The sequence below is a fragment of the Lissotriton vulgaris genome, chromosome 5, assembly GCF_964263255.1.
Source record: "Lissotriton vulgaris chromosome 5, aLisVul1.2, whole genome shotgun sequence".
Classification (NCBI taxonomy): domain Eukaryota; kingdom Metazoa; phylum Chordata; class Amphibia; order Caudata; family Salamandridae; genus Lissotriton; species Lissotriton vulgaris.
Genome location: NC_141693.1, coordinates 20,223,626 through 20,246,407, shown reverse-complemented (window position 1 = coordinate 20,246,407; position 22,782 = coordinate 20,223,626). Strand labels below are relative to the sequence as shown.

Here is a 22,782-nt window from a genome sequence, read left to right as displayed (position 1 = left end):
ACCCTTATTGACATTATAATCTAAAAACGTATAAAATACCAGTTAGTCCACATATTATTAAAGAGAAATTACGAATAAATAAGAGCTCTAATGGTAACGTTCCTTTCAGCCTTCCAATATATACTGAGATTTGGAGCCATGTGGACAACATATGCTGAATATTAGACAACAGAAGACCCCCGTAGAACCCCCATGCGGGTTGGAATTATCACCGCATAATGAGTAAGTCAGCAACTTTAAATAATTACAAAAACATATCTGTGTGATAAATGATAAAACAAAGTAATGGAAAATACTTAGACTATACATTTTTACTTACTACTTCTACAGCTAAAAGAGAACAGATCTGGAAATAGGTATTTACAAATATGCATTAATCACATATTGTAATACTAGCGATGCATGAACCGCATGCACTTAAAAAGAATATGAGCACTGTAGACCACTATACTTTCTAAAAATCTTGACACATGGAGCTGGTTTAGGGTGTGTTGAGAATAAAATATGCACAATGATCACAATGGAACACGGTATTAAATTACACCTTAATAAGACTATCCGAGTACTGGATCTCTCCATTTCATACAGGTTCATAGACCTCTGTAAGAAACAGAGGTGCATTCTGTGTTATACAACAATAGAATTGTGTCTGACCATATTGTGACTTTCAACTGAGAAAAATGCTTAATATCAACTGTGTACTGTGACAGCTTATCAAGGTGTGGGTTACTTCTTCTAAATGAGAAGAAATGTTGTACAATATGTTTTCTTCCTAGCTCACTAATAATACAGACTATTACACCTTATCACGGTGAGGGCCACATTTATAAACATAATGGTCAAATGAAGAATGTTTATAATTAGAAACAATGATTCAAAGTACGCATACAGATGGCAATATATCTATGTTTTTCTTTATTTTGAAACTTTGCAGCCTTGAAAAAGTCGTGGGTTACATTCCCAATTACGACGAAACACGTGTCGGCTGTGTGGAAAATTTCCAGTGAACAAGAATAAACACAAATTGATGTACTAATAACAACTACGTATTGTGATTGTTTCAGAATGTGGAAACACCTGTATATATAACATTATTATGACATACGTGTGCTAAGGAGTGTTATAGCTTGTTTGAGGCTTATGCCTGCGTTTGGAAGGATTAAAGTGGTTCCTTCTACCTTGTATTACCGTCAGATATAACGTCTAGACCTAATCAATTGTGAGACTCTCTAAGTGGCGCCAGATAACCTATATCAAACCACTGCTTGTGCTTGATTCGGTAGTCACAGCATGTGCTGAAGAAAAGTGTTACTAATAAGTAATTACAAATAGCGTACTAGGTAAATCCTAAGGTGATTGTCGTGTAATTGTACTTATTGCGTTTTCTTCCAGTTGCCCCTCAAACAATGGTTACACGACGAAAGAAGGGTGATCGCACCTTTCTGACCGGCTACGCTTATGGATTTTATCCCAGAGATATTGAGGTGAAATGGGTCAGGAATGGTGTAGAGATGCCCTGGGAATCGAGCGAAATCCTGCCAAACCCTGACGGAACCTACCAGGCCCAGAAAACAGGGGAAGTTCAGGAAGGAGAAGATGAAAAAATGTACAAATATGAGGTGTATCACAGCAGCCTGCCGGACACTGTGACCGTGATGTACGGTAAGTGCATTTTGGTTTGTAGCGGGTGATTGTGATGGTGGTGGACGTATTCATTTTGTACTTTATGTAGTTCACAGAACTTTGGGGAAAATGTGTGTTTTTAGCCATATTGTAAGGTATGCAGAGCATTCTGGGTAGGAACAGCTAGTGAGATCCATGCAAGTAATACCTCCTTGGACTGCCTGGGTGTCTAGATTTGAGAAATGTCTTGGTTGGGTAGGGTTTTCTGGTTGCCAGCTGACCCGAGCCCAAATATTGCAGCCATGCAGCATGGCAAGTGACCGAGCCCATCACATTGTCAACAGGGCTCACTGGCATGACACTCTTCAGGGGAGAGATGGAGTAAGTATGCAATAAATGGACTGTATCGACCGCACCCTGCACACACACACGCATACGCACAAACACACACACACACATGCACACACACAACTTCCATAAGTGGCAGGAAATGAAAATGGTATTTGAACATTTTCTGGCTCTATTACTTTGTAGAACCAGAAGGCATGTATGTGATAACAAAACAAGATTATAAGAAAAGGGCCATACTGGAACAGGTCGAACAGTATTTTTAGAAATCATAACTATAGAGACCGTTCCACCATCACAAAGAACACAGGAGTGTACTCTGTATACTGCCTCCTAGTACACCAACGTGAGACCTTTAGAAAACAAAGCTATAGAGACAGTACCACTGTCACAAAGAACACAGGAATGTACTCTGTATACTTACTTCTAGTATACCAATGTGAGATCTTTAGAAAACAAAGCTATAGAGACTGAACTACTGTCACAAAGAACACAGGAGTGTACTCTGTATACTTACTTCTAGTGTGAGGTCTTTAGAAAATAAAGGTATAGAGACTGTACCACTGTCACAAAGAACACAGGAATGTACTCTGTATACTTACTTCTAGTATACCAATGTGAGGTCTTTAGAAAATAAAGGTATAGACACTGTACCACTGTCACAAAGAACACAGGAATGTACTCTGTATACTTACTTCTAGTATACCAATGTGAGATCTTTAGAAAACAAAGCTATAGAGACCGTACCACTGTCACAAAGAACACAGAAGTGTACTCTGTATACTTACTTCTAGTATACCAATGTGAGATCTTTAGAAAACAAAGCTATTGAGACCGTACCACCGTCACAAAGATCACTGGAGGGTACTCTGTATACTTACTTCTAGTGTACCAATGTGAGATCTTTAGAAAACAAAGCTATAGAGACCGTACCACTGTCACAAAGAACACAGTAGTGTACTCTGTATACTTACTTCTAGTATACCAATGTGAGATCTTTAGAAAACAAAGCTATTGAGACCGTACGACCGTCACAAAGAACACTGGAGGGTACTCTGTATACTGCCTCCTAGTATACCAATGTGAGATCTTTAGAAAACAAAGCTATAGAGACCGTAGCACCATCACAAAGAACACAGGAGTGTACTCTGTATACTGCCTCCTAGTATACCAACGTGAGATCTTTAGAAAACAAACCTATAGAGACCGTACTACTGTCACAAAGAACACAGGAGTGTACTCTGTATACTGCCTCCTAGTATACCAATGTGAGATCTTTAGAAAACAAAGCTATAGAGACTGTACTACTGTCACAAAGAACACCGGAGTGTACTCTGTATACTGCCTCCTAGTATACCAATGTGAGGTCTTTAGAAAATAAAGGTATAGAGACTGTGCCACTGTCACAAAGAACACAGGAATGTACTCTGTATACTTACTTCTAATATACCAATGTGAGATCTTTAGAAAACAAAGCTTTAGAGATCATACCACCATCACAAAGAACACTGGAGTGTACTCTGTAAACGTCCTCCTAGTATACCAATGTGAGATCTTTAGAAAACAAAGCTATAGAGATTGTACCACTGTCACAAAGAACACCGGAGGGTACTCTGTATACTGCCTCCTAGTATACCAATGTGAGATCTTTAGAAAACAAAGCTATAGAGACCGTACCACTGTCACAAAGAACACAGGAGTGTACTCTGTATACTTACTTCTAGTATACCAATGTGAGATCTTTAGAAAACAAAGCTATAGAGACCGTACCACCGTCACAAAGAACGCCGGAGTGTACTCTCTGTACTGCCTTCTAGTATACCAATGTGAGATCTTTAGAAAACAAAGCTATAGAGACCGTACCACCATCACAAAGAACACAGGAGTGTACTCTGTATACTGCCTCCTAGTATACCAACGTGAGACCATTAGAAAACAAAGCTATAGAGACCGTACCACTGTCACAAAGAACACAGGAATGTACTCTGTATACTTCCTCCTAGTATACCAATGTGAGATCTTTAGAAAACAAAGCTATAGAGACTTTATCACCATCACAAAGAACACCGGAGTGTACTCTGTATACTTCCTCCTAGTATACCAATGTGAGATCTTTAGAAAACAAAGCTATAGAGACCGTACCACCATCACAAAGAACACAGGAGTGTACTCTGTATACTTCCTCCTAGTATACCAATGTGAGATCTTTAGAAAACAAAGCTATAGAGACCGTACCACTGTCACAAAGAACACCGGAGTGTACTCTGTATACTTCCTCCTAGTATACCAATGTGAGATCTTTAGAAAACAAAGCTATAGAGACTTTATCACCATCACAAAGAACACCGGAGTGTACTCTGTATACTTCCTCCTAGTATACCAATGTGAGATATTTAGAAAACAAAGCTATAGAGACCGTACCACCATCACAAAGAACACAGGAGTGTACTCTGTATACTGCCTCCTAGTATACCAACGTGAGACCTTTAGAAAACAAAGCTATAGAGACCGTACCACTGTCACAAAGAACACAGGAATGTACTCTGTATACTGCCTCCTAGTATACCAATGTGAGATCTTTAGAAAACAAAGCTATAGAGACTTTATCACCATCACAAAGAACACCGGAGTGTACTCTGTATACTTCCTCCTAGTACACCAATGTGAGATTTTTATAAAACAAAGCTATAGAGACTTTATCACCATCACAAAGAACACCGGAGTGTACTCTGTATACTTCCTCCTAGTATACCAATGTGAGATCTTTAGAAAACAAAGCTATAGAGACTTTATCACTATCACAAAGAACACCGGAGTGTACTCTGTATACTTCCTCCTAGTATACCAATGTGAGATCTTTAGAAAACAAAGCTATAGAGACTTTATCACCATCACAAAGAACACCGGAGTGTACTCTGTATACTTCCTCCTAGTATACCAACGTGAGATCTTTAGAAAACAAGGCTATAGAGACCGTACCACCATCACAAAGAACACAGGAGTGTATTGTGTATACTGCCTCCTAGTACATCAATGTGAGATCTTTAGAAAACAAACCTGTAGAGACATTACCACCGTCATAAAGAACACCGGAGTGTACTCTGTATACTTCCTCCTAGTATACCAATGTGAGATCTTTAGAAAACAAAGCTATAGAGACCTTACCACCGTCACAAAGAACACAGGAGTGTACTCTGTATACTTCCTCCTAGTATACCAATGTGAGATCTTTAGAAAACAAAGCTATAGAGACCGTACCACCATCACAAAGAACACAGGAGTGTACTCTGTATACTGCCTCCTAGTATACCAACGTAAGACCTTTAGAAAACAAAGCTATAGAGACCGTACCACTGTCACAAAGAACACAGGAATGTACTCTGTATACTGCCTCCTAGTATACCAATGTGAGATCTTTAGAAAACAAAGCTATAGAGACTTTATCACCATCACAAAGAACACCGGAGTGTACTTTGCATACTTCCTCCTAGTATACCAATGTGAGATCTTTAGAAAACAAAGGTATAGAGACTTTATCACCATCACAAAGAACACCGGAGTGTACTCTGTATACTTCCTCCTAGTATACCAATGTGAGATCTTTAGAAAACAAAGCAATAGAGACTTCATCACCATCACAAAGAACACCAGAGTGTACTCTGTATACTTCCTCCTAGTAAACCAGCGTGAGATCTTTAGAAAACAAAGCTATAGAGACCGTACCACCATCACAAAGAACACAGGAGTGTACTCTGTATACTTCCTCCTAGTATACCAATGTGATATCTTTAGAAAACAAAGCTATAGAGACCGTACCACCATCACAAAGAACACCGGAGTGTACTCTGTATACTTCCTCCTAGTATACCAATGTGAGATCTTTAGAAAACAAAGCTATAGAGACCGTACCACCATCACAAAGAACACAGGAGTGTACTCTGTATACTTCCTCCTAGTATACCAATGTGAGATCTTTAGAAAACAAAGGTATAGAGACTTTATCACCATCACAAAGAACACCGGAGTGTACTCTGTATACTTCCTCCTAGTATACCAATGTGAGATCTTTAGAAAACAAAGCTATAGAGACCGTACCACCATCACAAAGAACACAGGAGTGTACTCTGTATACTTCCTCCTAGTATACCAATGTGAGATCTTTAGAAAACAAAGCTATAGAGACTTTATCACCATCACAAAGAACACCGGAGTGTACTCTGTATACTTCCTCCTAGTATACCAATGTGAGATCTTTAGAAAACAAAGGTATAGAGACTTTATCACCATCACAAAGAACACCGGAGTGTACTCTGTATACTTCCTCCTAGTATACCAACCTGAGATCTTTAGAAAACAAAGCTATAGAGACCGTACCACCATCACAAAGAACACAGGAGTGTACTCTGTATACTTCCTCCTAGTATACCAATGTGAGATCTTTAGAAAACAAAGCTATAGAGACCGTACCACCATCACAAAGAACACAGGAGTGTACTCTGTATACTTCCTCCTAGTATACCAATGTGAGATCTTTAGAAAACAAAGCTATAGAGACTTTATCACCATCACAAAGAACACCGGAGTGTACTCTGTATACTTCCTCCTAGTATACCAATGTGAGATCTTTAGAAAACAAACGTATAGAGACTTTATCACCATCACAAAGAACACCGGAGTGTACTCTGTATACTTCCCCCTAGTATACCAATGTGAGATCTTTAGAAAACAAAGCAATAGAGACTTCATCACCATTACAAAGAACACCGGAGTGTACTCTGTATACTTCCTCCTAGTATACCAGCGTGAGATCTTTAGAAAACAAAGCTATAGAGACCGTACCACCATCACAAAGAACACAGGAGTGTATTGTGTATACTGCCTCCTAGTATACCAATGTGAGGTCTTTAGAAAATAAAGGTATAGAGACCGTACCACCGTCACAAAGAACACCGGAGTGTACTCTGTATACTTCCTCCTAGTATACCAATGTGAGATCTTTAGAAAACAAAGCTATAGAGACTTTATCACCATCACAAAGAACACTGGAGTGTACTCTGTATACTTCCTCCTAGTATACCAATGTGAGATCTTTAGAAAACAAAGCTATAGAGACCGTACCACCATCACAAAGAACACAGGATGTACTCTGTATACTGCCTCCTAGTATACCAACGTGAGACCTTTAGAAAACAAAGATATAGAGACCGTGCCACTGTCACAAAGAACACAGGAATGTACTCTGTATACTGCCTCCTAGTATACCAATGTGAGATCTTTAGAAAATAAAGGTATAGAGACCGTACCACCATCACAAAGAACACAGGAGTGTACTCTGTATACTGCCTCCTAGTATACCAACGTGAGACCTTTAGAAAACAAAGCTATAGAGACCGTACCACTGTCACAAAGAACACAGGAATGTACTCTGTATACTGCCTCCTAGTATACCAACGTGAGACCTTTAGAAAACAAAGCAATAGAGACTTTATCACCTTCACAAAGAACACCGGAGTGTACTCTGTATACTTCCTCCTAGTATACCAATGTGAGATCTTTAGAAAACAAAGCTATAGAGACTTTATCACCATCACAAAGAACACCGGAGTGTACTCTGTATACTTCCTCTTAGTATACCAATGTGAGATCTTTAGAAAACAAAGCTATAGAGACTTTATCACCATCACAAAGAACACTGGAGTGTACTTTGTATACTTCCTCCTAGTATACCAATGTGAGATCTTTAGAAAGCAAAGCTATAGAGACTGTACCACCATCACAAAGAACACAGGAGTGTACTCTGTATACTTCCTCCTAGTATACCAATGTGAGATCTTTAGAAAACAAAGCTATAGAGACCGTACCACTGTCACAAAGAACACAGGAAATTACTCTGTATACTGCCTCCTAGTATACCAACGTGAGACCTTTAGAAAACAAAGCTATAGAGACTTTATCACCATCACAAAGAACACCGGAGTGTACTCTGTATACTTCCTCCTAGTATACCAATGTGAGATCTTTAGAAAACAAAGCTATAGAGACCGTACCACCATCACAAAGAACACAGGAGTGTACTCTGTATACTTCCTCCTAGTATACCAATGTGAGATCTTTAGAAAACAAAGCTATAGAGACTTTATCACCATCACAAAGAACACCGGAGTGTACTCTGTATACTTCCTCCTAGTATACCAATGTGAGATCTTTAGAAAACAAACGTATAGAGACTTTATCACCATCACAAAGAACACCGGAGTGTACTCTGTATACTTCCCCCTAGTATACCAATGTGAGATCTTTAGAAAACAAAGCAATAGAGACTTCATCACCATTACAAAGAACACCGGAGTGTACTCTGTATACTTCCTCCTAGTATACCAGCGTGAGATCTTTAGAAAACAAAGCTATAGAGACCGTACCACCATCACAAAGAACACAGGAGTGTATTGTGTATACTGCCTCCTAGTATACCAATGTGAGGTCTTTAGAAAATAAAGGTATAGAGACCGTACCACCGTCACAAAGAACACCGGAGTGTACTCTGTATACTTCCTCCTAGTATACCAATGTGAGATCTTTAGAAAACAAAGCTATAGAGACTTTATCACCATCACAAAGAACACTGGAGTGTACTCTGTATACTTCCTCCTAGTATACCAATGTGAGATCTTTAGAAAACAAAGCTATAGAGACCGTACCACCATCACAAAGAACACAGGATGTACTCTGTATACTGCCTCCTAGTATACCAACGTGAGACCTTTAGAAAACAAAGATATAGAGACCGTGCCACTGTCACAAAGAACACAGGAATGTACTCTGTATACTGCCTCCTAGTATACCAATGTGAGATCTTTAGAAAATAAAGGTATAGAGACCGTACCACCATCACAAAGAACACAGGAGTGTACTCTGTATACTGCCTCCTAGTATACCAACGTGAGACCTTTAGAAAACAAAGCTATAGAGACCGTACCACTGTCACAAAGAACACAGGAATGTACTCTGTATACTGCCTCCTAGTATACCAACGTGAGACCTTTAGAAAACAAAGCAATAGAGACTTTATCACCTTCACAAAGAACACCGGAGTGTACTCTGTATACTTCCTCCTAGTATACCAATGTGAGATCTTTAGAAAACAAAGCTATAGAGACTTTATCACCATCACAAAGAACACCGGAGTGTACTCTGTATACTTCCTCTTAGTATACCAATGTGAGATCTTTAGAAAACAAAGCTATAGAGACTTTATCACCATCACAAAGAACACTGGAGTGTACTTTGTATACTTCCTCCTAGTATACCAATGTGAGATCTTTAGAAAGCAAAGCTATAGAGACTGTACCACCATCACAAAGAACACAGGAGTGTACTCTGTATACTTCCTCCTAGTATACCAATGTGAGATCTTTAGAAAACAAAGCTATAGAGACCGTACCACTGTCACAAAGAACACAGGAAATTACTCTGTATACTGCCTCCTAGTATACCAACGTGAGACCTTTAGAAAACAAAGCAATAGAGACTTTATCACCATCACAAAGAACACCGGGGTGTACTCTGTATACTTCCTCCTAGTATACCAATGTGAGATCTTTAGAAAACAACGCTATAGAGACCGTACCACCATCACAAAGAACACCGGAGTGTACTCTGTATACTGCCTCCTAGTATAGCAATGTGAGATCTTTAGAAAACAAAGCTATAGAGACCGTACCACCATCACAAAGAACACAGGAGTGTACTCTGTATACTTCCTCCTAGTATACCAATGTGAGATCTTTAGAAAACAAAGCTATAGAGACCGTACCACCGTCACAAAGAACACAGGAATGTACTCTGTATACTGCCTCCTAGTATACCAATGTGAGATCTTTAGAAAACAAAGCTATAGAGACCGTACCACCGTCACAAAGAACACAGGAATGTACTCTGTATCCTTCCTCCTAGTATACCAATGTGAGATCTTTAGAAAACAAAGCTATAGAGACCGTACCACCGTCACAAAGAACACAGGAATGTACTCTGTATACTGCCTCCTAGTATACCTATGTGAGATCTTTAGAAAACAAAGCTATAGAGACTTTATCAACATCACAAAGAACACCGGAGTGTACTCTGTATACTGCCTCCTACTATACCAATGTGAGGTCTTTAGAAAATAAAGGTATAGAGACCGTACCACCGTCACAAAGAACACCGGAGTGTACTCTGTATACTGCCTCCTAGTATACCAACGTGAAATCTTTAGAAAACAAAGCTATAGAGACCGTACTACTGTCACAAAGAACACAGGAATGTACTCTGTATACTGCCTCCTATTACACTAATGTGAGAGCTTTAGAAAACAAAGCTACAGAGACTTTATTACCATCACAAAGAACACCGGAGTTTACTCTGTATACTTCCTCCTAGTATACCAATGTGAGATCTTTAGAAAACAAAGCTATAGAGACTTTATCACCATCACAAAGAACACCGGAGTGTACTCTGTATACTTCCTCCTAGTATACCAATGTGAGATCTTTAGAAAACAAAGCAATAGAGACTTGATCACCATCACAAAGAACACCAGAGTGTACTCTGTATACTTCCTCCTAGTATACCAACCTGAGATCTTTAGAAAACAAAGCTATAGAGACCGTACCACCATCACAAAGAACACCGGAGTGTACTCTGTATACTTCCTCCTAGTATACCAATGTGAGATCTTTAGAAAACAAAGCTATAGAGAACGTACCACCATCACAAAGAACACAGGAGTGTACTCTGTATACGGCCTCCTAGTATACCAATGTGAGATCTTTAGAAAACAAAGCTATAGAGACCGTACCACTGTCACAAAGAACACAGGAATGTACTCTGTATACTGCCTCCTAGTATACCAATGTGAGATCTTTAGAAAACAAAGCTATAGAGACCGTACCGCCGTCACAAAGAACACTGGAGGGTACTCTGTATACTTCCTCCTAGTACACCAACGTGAGACCTTTAGAAAACAACGCTATAGAGACCTACCACCATCACAAAGAACACAGGAGTGTACTCTGTATACTGCCTCCTAGTATACCAATGTGAAATCTTTAGAAAACAAGGCTATAGAGACCGTACCACTGTCACAAAGAACACAGGAGTGTACTCTGTATACTGCCTCCTAGTATACCAATGTGAGGTCTTTAGAAAATAAAGGTATAGAGACCGTACCACCGTCACAAAGAACACAGGAGTGTACTCTGTATACTGCCTCCTAGTATACCAATGTGAGATCTGTGGAAAACAAAGCTATAGAGACCGTACCACCGTCGTAAAGAACACCGGAGTGTACTCTGTATACTGCCTCCTAGTATACCAGTGTGAGATCTGTAGAAAACAAAGCTATAGAGACCGTACCACCGTCGTAAAGAACACCGGAGTGTACTCTGTATACTGCCTCCTAGTATACCAATGTGAAATCTTTAGAAAACAAGGCTATAGAGACCGTACCACTGTCACAATAAACACTGGCCTGTACTCTGTATACTGTCTCCGAGTATACCAGCATGAATTCTTATTCGTGGGAAGGACTTTATGGAGCGGCATGTCACTGATTTTAAGACTCTGTGGGTGAGAGTCCTTATAACAAACCACTGAAGCTTTTGGAACAGGACATATGAAATGATTTGCTTTCGGCAAATGTGGTCACTCCCTTTTTGGTCTATGCAAAATATAACTTTCTCAGGTCTATCACTGGGCCTTTGTGAAGTTGTTTCTTGGGTCCCAGGGCAGTCAGGAGTTACTGAGTCTCAAGTGTTACAAGTGGTTTACAACTAGTGGCTTTGGGTGACTACCTTAACACTAACCTCTCCCTTTAGCACGGACCTTCACAGGGTGGTGAAGTCAAGCAGCCATGGTGTACCTAAAGAGGTGGTGTGTGGTTACATACTCAGAACACGCTTGACACAATAATAACTGTCAAGAAGGCCAGTGTTCAGTCACTTCTCTATACACTCTTCCTGGGCAGAGGTCTGAACTCAAACCGTATCATAGCTCCTAGCCGTAAAGCGCTATTACTGCAGGTAACACCGTGGCCCAGTGTTAGTCTATGGATCATCGTGCAGGACTTTGTGGTGCAAGTAAAGCTGTAGCTCACTACACTTTCTGGTACGGAGACCAAAAACCAGCGGCGTTCTCATTGATGCACCTTGGAGGATCAAGTAATGGTTTTCGGATTTCGGTTGCAGGTGGTCCATTCCATAGAGTGTTCAATGAGATTCCTGCCAGTGGAGGAGTTAAGGCAGCCAACAAGGACATTTTAAGTACTTACTATTCACAGTGGCATTTCCAGACTCAGAACAAGGTGAGATAGCAGTGCGCTGATGAAGCCATCATAGCGCTAAGCTGATCTGGGCTGTGGTGAAACAGCAGAGCCCGGAGAGCGGCAGTAAGACTTGTGAGAGGAATCAGGCATTGGGCTAGTGAGAGAAGTGCCATGAAGAAGGCTACAAAGTGCTGAGTATTCTACGGACTGTGGTGTAACAGCAGTGCCCTGAGGGAGGCCATGAAGAGTTGAGTATACCGTGGACTGTGGTGTGACAGGAGTGCCGTGAGGTAGGCTGTAACGCGTGGAGTATAGTGTGAACTGCAATATGACAGCAGTGCGTAAAACGTTGAGTATACCGTGGACTGCGGTGTAATTGGAGTGCAGTCCATCACGGACATCATCTGAAAGAAACACATAGTGATAGATTCCTTATCTTAGAATTACCCCCAGGCGTCAGTCTGTATCTGGAAAGTTTTCATCAGCAGTACCCCTGCGCGTCGGTAGGTGTCGTTGTACGGCTCCACTTGCGTCGTTGGCATCGTTGTCACCGAGATGACGTCGCTTGAGCTACTTAGACGCGCCCACATGCGCTGACGTCAGCTCTTTCTTTTTCCTCACCAGCAAGCACAGATCCGGGAAGAGCAAGTACCCCCAGTCACTTTTGACTGCATTTTTTTGAGGCCCTTTGTCCCAATTCTTTTCAGTTGATCGACTCCTGTTGTCGTAGGGATGCCTGGCTTCAAGAACTGCGGTGACTGTCACCGCATGATGTCGGTGACGGGCCAGCACCGCGTATGTCTCTACTGACTCCAAGTCGTGCCCCGAATGCCGGGCCATGGCACCGAAGCCTTTGTAGGAGCGGTCTCGAAAATTGCTGGAAGTCCGGCAGTCAGCTCCGCGCTGCTCATCTCCACACATGCCATCACATCCACCAACTGCACCCTGCTGATCGACCCCAACTTCCACCTCGACAACCAACTGGACCCCAACACCACATCCCTCCTGGACAACCTCCACAACATTGGACTCCACCAAATAGTGACAGAACCAATGCGCTCAGCAGGACACACCCTCGACCCCCTCTTCACAACAGGAAACTCCATCACCTTCAACCACACCACCGAACTCCCGTGGACTGACCACTGATGCGTCCACTTTATCTTCAGAACACCCACCATCCTCAGACATCAGCACCTGCTCCCACAAAGAAACTGGACCAGAATCACCGACCACCAGCTCACCTCCTCTCTCAGCAACTCCAACCAAACCGTCGCGTGAAACGACGACCCCAACACCGTACCCCGAACCCTGCACTGATGGATCCCTGACAGCGCTAACACCATAGCCCCCCTCAAGAAAAACAACAACACCCACGCCAAGAAAGCCAGATAGTTTAACACCGAACTTCGAGAGTCCCGACGCACTTGCTGCCGCCTTCGAAAAGGCCTGGAGGAACACCAAATCCACAGAAGCACACAACAACTTCAGAGCTGCTACCAACGCCCACCACCAACTCACCAGAAAAACAAGAAAAAAAGCTATTGAAGACACAAGCACACAACAGCAAAGAACTCTTCAACATCATCAAGGAGTTCGCCCAACCCACCAGCGAGTCGACGGACATTCCGCCTCACAAGACCTTTGCGACAAACTCAGCACCTTCTCTCACCACAAAATCAAGAGCATCTATGGCAAAGACAACCAACACGCTGAACCCCCGTCACCCACCCCGACACTCTGAAGCCAGCAATTGACAACTGGACAGCCCTCACCACCGAAGACCCACTGAAGACTATGAAGTTAATCCACTCCAGGGCCCCCACGGACCCGTGCCCCCACCACATCTTCAACAGAGCCGCTGACACCATCGCACCCATACTCCACCATACCATCAATCGCTCCCTGGTGACCGCCTCGTTCCCCGACAACTGTAAACACGCTAAGGTCAAACGCTCCTGAAGAAACCCTCGGCAGACCCCACGACCTCAAAAACTACAAACCCATCTCCCTGCTCCTGTTCCCAGCGAATGTCATTGAGAAAGCCATCAACAGCCAACTCGCCTCATTCATCGAAGAGCACAACATCCTCAACTCTTCCCAATCTGGCTTCCGAAAAACACACAGTATGGAAACCGCCCTCCTCGCTGCAACAGACGACATCCTCACCCTACTGGACAAAGGAGAAACAGTAGCCCTCATCCTCCTCGACCTCTCAGCGGCGTTCGACACAGTCTCTCACCGCACCCTAATACGCAGACTCCTCGACACAGGGATCCAGGACAAGGCCATCGAATGATCCGCTCCTTCCTCTCCGGCAGAATGCAGCAGGTCAGACTCCCCCCTTTTCTCTCGGAGACTACACCAACAACCTGTTGAGTCCCTCAGGGGTCCTCCCTCAGCCCTACGCTCTTCAACGTCTACATGGCTCCACTCACCCCATCGTCAGAACCTACTGACTCAACATTGTGTAATACGCAGACTACACCCAACTCATCCTCTCCCCATCCAACGAACCCAACACCGCCAGACACAACTTTCGAGAAGGCACGGAAGCCGTCGCCAAATGGATGAAAAATAGTTGCCTACAACTGCACACAACAAGACAGAAGTACTCATCATAGGCCCAAACCCCAATGCCTTGAATGATGCCTGGTGACCCACCGCACTCGGAAACCCATCTACCCCCATGGACACCGCATGTGACCTGGGAATCATCCTGGACTCCGAGCTCAAAATGGACCGCCAGATCATCTTGGTCTCGTCCTTCTGCTTCCACACCCTCTGCCTCCTATGTAAGACCTTCAAATGGATCCCCCTCGAACACAGAAAGACTGTCACTCCCCCCCCCCCTGGTCACCAGCAGACTGGGCTACGGCAACGCACTCTTCGCCAGAATAAACAAAAACCTCACCCTCAAGCTACAGAACATCCAGAACGACGCTGCAAGACTGGTCCTCAACCTGCCACATCTCCCAGCGCCTGCGCACACTCCACTGGCTCCCGTCGAGGCCAGAGTCACCTTAAAGATGCACACCCACGCGCACAAGTCCTTCCACGACACCGGACCAGCATACCTGAACAGCCGAGTCAATTTCCACGCACCACCATATGCTCTCCTACGCCGTGGTCCCCTGCACAGGATAGGGAGGCCGCTCCTTCTCCTTCCTCGCGGCCAGAGCCTGGAACTTCCTTCCGCTCCACCTCCGACAGACAACATCACTTCCCATTTTCGCAAGAAGCCTCAAAACCTGGCTCTTCAACAGACCCCCTCCTTGATGGACTGAAACCTGCACCACCCCCTACCCCCAGCGCCTTGAGACCCTTACGGGTGAGTAGTTGCGCTTATCAAAACGCCTGATTGATTGATTCATTGATTGAGTGAGGATGGCTGTAACGCATAGAGTATAGTGTGAACTGCGTTGTGACATGAGTGCATTGTGGAAGGCTATAAAGTGTTGAGTATACCGTCGGCTGAGGTGTGACAGCAGTGCCCTGAGGGATGCCATGAAGCGTTGAGTATACCGTGGACTGTGGTGCAATAGGAGTGCAGTGTGGAAGGCTATAAAGCATTGAGTATACCATGGGCTGAGGTGTGACAGCAGTGCCCTGAGGGAGGCCATGATGTTGAGTCCTCAAAGCGAAGCTCCTCAGAATTGGAATGACGCTCAAAGTGTTCCACCTCCCGACATCCCCATAATCCAAAGATATATATACATAGAGTAGACTATCTGGGCGATCAGGCGAGGGAAAAGGGTAGGGGAAAGGAGCAGCACAGAATAAGAACCTGAAGAAAAAAACAAGAAAACACTGGTTAGAACAACCCATTAACTTTCTACTCTTGTAGGTGTCTCACTAAAGGCAGCTCCTTCAACTTCACGTACCAAACCAACTTCTAGTCTTATGTTCCCTGCTATGCCTGGGAAAATAAGGTATAGGATCAATTCCTTTCTGTCACTCTGCCATGCACAAAGAAAAGTTTTTGTTCCTCCAAAGCAAAGGTTTTCCACCCTTAGGCATACATACCTCCTATAATCAATAATAAGTAAAGTGCAAATCAGGTTAGAGGAAAAGCGAACATTACATAAGAACCCACTTGTTCCTTATTTACTATCAAAGCGTTGGGTTTGTCTTTTATCCATACATGATAAACAAAAGATATCTTTGCGTACTCATTTGCCGCTAATCCAATGATTCAGAAAGAAAAGAAAACTGAGAATGTCAAGAAACAAAAATAGGAAGGAGTTTGCCTTCCCCACTTCCTACCTGTAGGCGAGCAGAATCCAGCATCCATGGGCAGCACTGGCTGCACTCAATCCTCTGAGCTTAATTTAGAATCCTCAGTAACACCAGCCTCTTCAATGTTGGAACTGATGATAATGTGGCAAAAATCGCTTCAGGGGCTTTTGGAAGTCACCATGTTAAACCATGACATTTTAAAAACACAGAAATTGCATCTCTCTAAGATTGAGGGGGAGCTACAAGGTATCAGGGGCCAAATGCCATCAATGTTAAGACCTGTCCCTGATCCCCAGCCTCTTGCCCCGGCTGTGGTGGTGGAACCCCCAATTGCCAACCACAAAGTTTATATCTCTAGATGGCCGATGTTGGTAAAAAAAAGGGGTGATTATACTAGACTTGGCCTATTAAAACGGGGGAGGCCCATAGGAAGAGGTGACAAAAGGGTAATGGTAGAGTTGTAAAAAAAGGAGGGAGATGGAGGAACTACCAGGACTAGCTGAGCAAGAATCAAAACCAAATCCTTTAAAACCCTGAGAGAAAGAACGAGAAAAGTACGATCTGAGAGTCCTGAGAAACCAGTAAAAAAGGGGACTCATAGTAGTAAACAAAATGACCAGGAGAAGTCAATAAAGTATATAAAGCACATAGCATCCAACACAGCTAGAACACCTGGTATTACTACCTCCCTCAAAGAGAGGCCATACCTGGGTAACAAATTAGAGGAAGGGGTTAGAAATATTACCCGACAGCCACTCAGTGCGCCCATATTGATAGGAACAGAGGACAAAGGGAATAGGTGGCTGTATTTCGAACAGGTGAAAAATGGAAGGGGTGGGAAAAAAACGAAGAAGAGGTCGTATTTAAATAGGTCCCATCTCCTTAACTCATTTGCCCATTGTCCCAACTTGAAAGGAATAGGATCAAAAGACCTCCGACAGGTGGGCTTCCAGACAGATGGCGTGACGAGAGATGTCAAATTGGGGAGACGAGTTGGCCTAACTGCTAGGGCGGTCGACCTCAAATCTGGGGAACTGGGTGCGAGTCTCGGCAATGAAACTGAACATCCTGTTATTCTGGGCAAATCACTTAATCTCCCCGTGCCTCACAAAAATGAATGTGTGTCTATATAAAACTCTGCACAAAAAAAAACCAACCATTGATGGAAAAGAGTTTACCAGGGTACAGGTTTATTCAGACATGGTAAAAATTGTCATAGAGAAGGCAGAGAGAGAGATCTTAAAAGAAGGTTTTCGGTTAGTACCCAAAGAAGTAGTAGTGACAGAACATAATGTTCCGCAAAAGAAAACCTTCCTAAAGCATCATGCAGGACTAGGAAAAAGGCAAATGAGATTACTAGAAAGAGAAGTAGGATTAGCCTTGGGAAACCTTAATATAGTAATAAATAACTCAGATATAGAGGAATCCTGGAAGAATTGGAGCTATTGTACAAGCCCCGCAGGGCCTTCTAGGCTATTCTTAGAGGAAATTGATGAAAATGAGTTTCTTAGCAACATAGAATAGGTAATGGGGTTGCCACATGGCATAAAACGGGTCTCTTGGAATATAAATGGACTAGGAAATCAAATAAAGCAAGATCTTATAAAAGACTTGGCAAAAAACAACGAGATCATTTGTATCCAAGAGACCTGGCTATGCGGTAATACCCCTGTAGTTGATGGGTTCCGCCTACTTATCGCCCGGTAATAAAATCAAGGTCCGGTCGACCAACAGGCGGCTTAATGACACTATTATCCACAAAATTAGTGAAAAATGTACTTCAGCTTACTGTAACGTGTAAATGGTTGCTTGGTTGTAGGATAGCGCTAATGGTCGCTGATGAAAATATGTTGATTTTAACCCCTTCACTGCGGGGCTGTTTCCCCCGCTGTGTTGGGGGGTGCAAGGGGGGGGGCGCACACAACGCCCTTGTGCTCATGACGAGGTCAGCTCGTCATGAGCCACAACGCTCCGGTGCTCATGACGAGCTGAGCTCGTAATGACCACCCCCGTTCCAATGGAAGGCTCAGCACAGCAGGGGAATCAGCCCAGCATGCGAGCGTTCCATGTAACGGGCGCGGTCATGACGAGCTCAGCTCGTCATGAGCACCGGAGCGCCGTGGCTCATGACGAGCTGACCTTGTCATGAGCACAGGAGGGATTAAATGTATATATGAATGGGGTACCCAGGAGGAATATGGTGTTGAAATGGGACATTTTAAGAATGATATAGATTTATTGTGTGAACTGTATGATTCGGATATATTCTTGTTGATGGGAGATTTTAATCACAAACTAAACCCAAAGCAGTTAAACATCTGGTTTATGGAAATCGTGGAGTCTTGTGATATAAATCATGCAAAGTTCCCTGAAAGCCTCTGTTCAACCCATGACGTAAAGTTGGGAAACTACTTAGCGACAAAAAGCCTCTTTTGCTTAAACGGCAGGACAGACCAAGATTGTCCGGCAAAGAAAACTTTTAAACAGAGGTCACAAATTTGCCCCATAGATTATGTCCTTATGTCAGCATGCAATTTTGTATCATATAACAGATGGACTAGCCAAGGCGCATAACAACACGGTTAACAGAAGAATATATAGAATGGTTAACCAGACTGCAACAAAATATTGATCTAGGATGTGTGAGTGGCCTAAACTTGGCTTTGTATGTTGAGAAAATAAATCAAGTGGTACAAAGCCTTCTTGTAGAACTTAGAACTGGCGTAAGGGTTACTAAGAGTAAGCAAAATACTCAGGCTAGACAAGGAAAATGGTCTAAATAAGAAAAGAGAATTAAGGAGAGACGAGCATAGCCTGCGTAATAAATTTGACCAGACCAGAACCTGCACCAATCAAAGGAAGAGGAGTTGGCCTAATGGCTAGGGCGGTCGACCTCGAATCTGGGAAACCGGGTTCCAGTCTCGGCAATGATGCTGTACATCCTGTGATTCTGGGCAAATCACTTAATGTCCCTGTGCCGTATAAAAATGAATGTGTCCTCATGTAACACAACTGGTGCTATGTAAAGTGCTCTGATACCCGATACCGGGTCAAGTTTGCGCTATATAAAGCTCTAAAAAAAACTCCTACAATTAGTCCACAGACATTGAATGCGATTATGGCCTAGATGCCTGCCAAGCAGTTTCAGATTCCGTTTGGGATTACACAAAAAATAAGCCAATTGGAAGCAGTGTTTCCCCATACGGGCCTGCAGGAAAAACACAGAATGTTAATCGTCTGTTTGCCAATGGGGATAGCTCCCTCAATTGAAGATTGTACAACGTGGGGCATGATCTTTGCTGCCTTTTTTCGTCAGAATTCAGGGCACACCCTCAATGGCGGTAATCCCAGAGATATTGAAACAAATACAGAACGAGTACGGGGCCGAACCAGCCCTGGACTTGAGGATGAAGCTGAAAGGCAACTTTGCCCAGGTTTCCACAATTGTGTTGAGCAACATCAGAGGGGAGGCAGCAGTAGTGGCTATACACCAATGCCTATGGGAATTCGCAAAAATTATCGAAGTTACCTATGCCTCGCTGGGTAGAGATCATTTGGGGGCTAGACCAGTGGAACCACAAGTGGTTTGCACCAGTCAGAAAGAAAGCACAAAACAGACACAAAATTACTCTAAAAAGAAATGGGATAATAAGCAAAAGAATAATAATATTAAGCAGAATTCCCAAAGACCAAGGGGTGGGTCTCCTCAACAGGAGTACTCGGAGAAGAGGTACAACCTCAGGAACAGAGACAACATCTGGAAACCAGATAGATTTCAAGACACTGATAGTCATTCCTCTCGTTCCTGTCAGGGTTCTCCCAAACCGAAAGAGAGGGAAGGACGGTCAGAAGAGCGAGTTAAACCGAAAAAGGACACACATCACACTTCAGACTACAATAATAAAGAAGACGAAAAACCTAAAAAGGCCCAATTTATAAAGAGGAAAGTGGCAGGATTAAAAATAAGACATGCCCTGAATACTGAGGACTCTGCTTCTGAATGGAGAATGGGATCTGATGATGTTAGACAGTGCAGCAGAAGTAACCATAGCTCACCAGAACCTGAGGGAATTCTGGTGATAGCAGTGCTGAGTGAGTATATCACAGTAGAAACATCGGATACCAGTGTCAGTGTCCCACATTGGTTGCATGAAATCACACTCCAAATTGATGATGACCCAAGAACAATTAAGGAACTCTTTTGGGAGGAACTTACTTATGGATATGACATCCTTTTAGCCGAAAGGGACTGGTTGCCTAACTTCATCATGGATTGCCCAGAGGTTATTGTACCAGCCTTTTCTGACTTAGTATCACAATCTCTGAAACATTCCTTCGCACAGGAGTGGGTGCTCGCGCTAGCTCCGGTTCTTTACCGAAACCACGTAGGATAGGATGCTGAGTCACCTCGCAACATAAATCCGTTAAAATCAACTCCAAATTCACTAAGACAATACCCAGTCAAAAATGAAGCTAAAAAACAAGTTAGGGAAATGCTAGAACAACTTGAATACCAGGGTGTAATTGAGAATTGTACATCCTCCATGAACAACCCTTTGTTTCCTGTGATGAAATCAAACAATTCATATAGGTTCGTTTTAGATTTTAGACATCTGAACACATGCACCAGGACATTTGCAGTACAGAACGCACATAGTGCCGCATTAATGAATAACATTGTGTGGAAAATATACTAAACAACACTAGACATCTCAAATGGATTTTTCTGCCAAAATATAGTGCCTGAAAACAGATATTTGACAGCATTCTCAGCACTAGACAATCAGCCCCAATTGTGCAGATTGCCCCAAGGGTATAAGAACAGCCCTAGGCTTTTCTCAGCAAGAGTATCAGAATTGCTACAACAATGTGATGAGGGGGCATCGTCGTACGTGGATTACATTTATCTCATGGACGATTAATTATTGGAACATTTGAGCAGAGTGAACAACATAATTTTGGGGTTCGGTGCATTGGCTACAAATTTAATTTAAAAAAATCAAAAATTGCCCATCTCAGTATCCTGTTTCTGGGATACAAGCTCTCAAGTGAAGGCAAAAGCCTGGCAGACTATTTTTTAGAAAAATGTGCGTCGCTCCAGCCTTCAAAGACTGAGAAATTTGCAATCCATTTTAGGATTCCTAAATGTTGGCAGAACATACATTTGTGATTATGCAGAAAGAGTCAAGCCATTCTATGACTTAATCAGACGACACTTCTCGGTCCACCAATGGACTGCAAAACACACAGAAATGTTGCGATCTTTGCAAGCTGACAAACCTGTGTTAACGCAAAAAACTTGTTATTTGTGTAGTTGCTGCTCAAGCAAGATATACCTACATAACATTCAATTCAATGAAGGTGAAACAGTCCCAATTACTTAAAATCACAGTTGTATACAAGTGCTGCAACACGCTTTGCATCTACAGAAAAAAATTTGACATCGGTACAGACTGCTGTAGTGAGAGAAAGGGCTCTAGTACAGGGGAAGCGAATAATTGTCATGACTTCGGTACCAGCTCTAAAAACTGTCACAAAAGCAAGAGCCCCGAATGCTAAAGCATTATATCCACGTTGTATACAATGGGCAAATTCTCTCACTGCAACAGATGTAGAATACAGATTCAATCCTTCACTAAAACTCAGGCTTTTCTGCAATATGAACAAGAATACCCTCTTCCAAATGATGTCTTGCCTCTACATGAGTATGAACACATAATCTATACCGATGGATCTGCTCAGCTGGCCGTAGGAAGTAAACAACAAAACAGTGCCGCGTGCGCGATTGTTAAAGGACGTATGCTGGACGGCAAATTCAATCGTAGTCTCCGTCCTTAGGGGAATACACAGCACAGCTGGCAAGACTGAAAGCTCTACTACTGGCATTACAGTACACTGATGAGGATTTCCCCACACTAATTGTGTGCGATTTGTTTTACTGTGTACAGTCTTACAATGAATATCTCCATTACTGGTGCCAAAATGGGTTCAGGGATTCAAAGGATTGTACAATCAAACACAAATAGTTGTGAGAACAGGTGGCGAAGCTAAAGTCTGGCTTGCTACGGGCTCATGTAATTCACACATTGAGTCACCAACATGTTGGCGTTCACGTTGAAGGGAATCCTCTGGTTGATGAAGCTGGCAAGGCGACAGTGCGAACTGCTGCAGTCACAAGGTCTGGTACGCAAATAGACCCAGCTATCATGATAGCTGTCATGGCTACTTGCAACAGCTCAGCAATGCCAAAAGGTTTCCCATCAAAGTACTCC

At 42.9% G+C, this 22,782-nt stretch overlaps 1 protein-coding gene across 1 annotated transcript in view; it reads left to right on the top strand.

Annotated features, from left to right (window-relative positions):
- Positions 1-22,782, top strand: part of LOC147710016 (class I histocompatibility antigen, Gogo-C*0203 alpha chain-like) — a 267,300-nt gene that overhangs the window by 136,402 nt on the left and 108,116 nt on the right. The window contains exon 4 of the mRNA XM_086919307.1: positions 1,393-1,662. Coding sequence (XP_086775433.1) covers positions 1,393-1,662 — 270 coding nt within the window. The remainder of the gene's footprint in view (positions 1-1,392; positions 1,663-22,782) is intronic.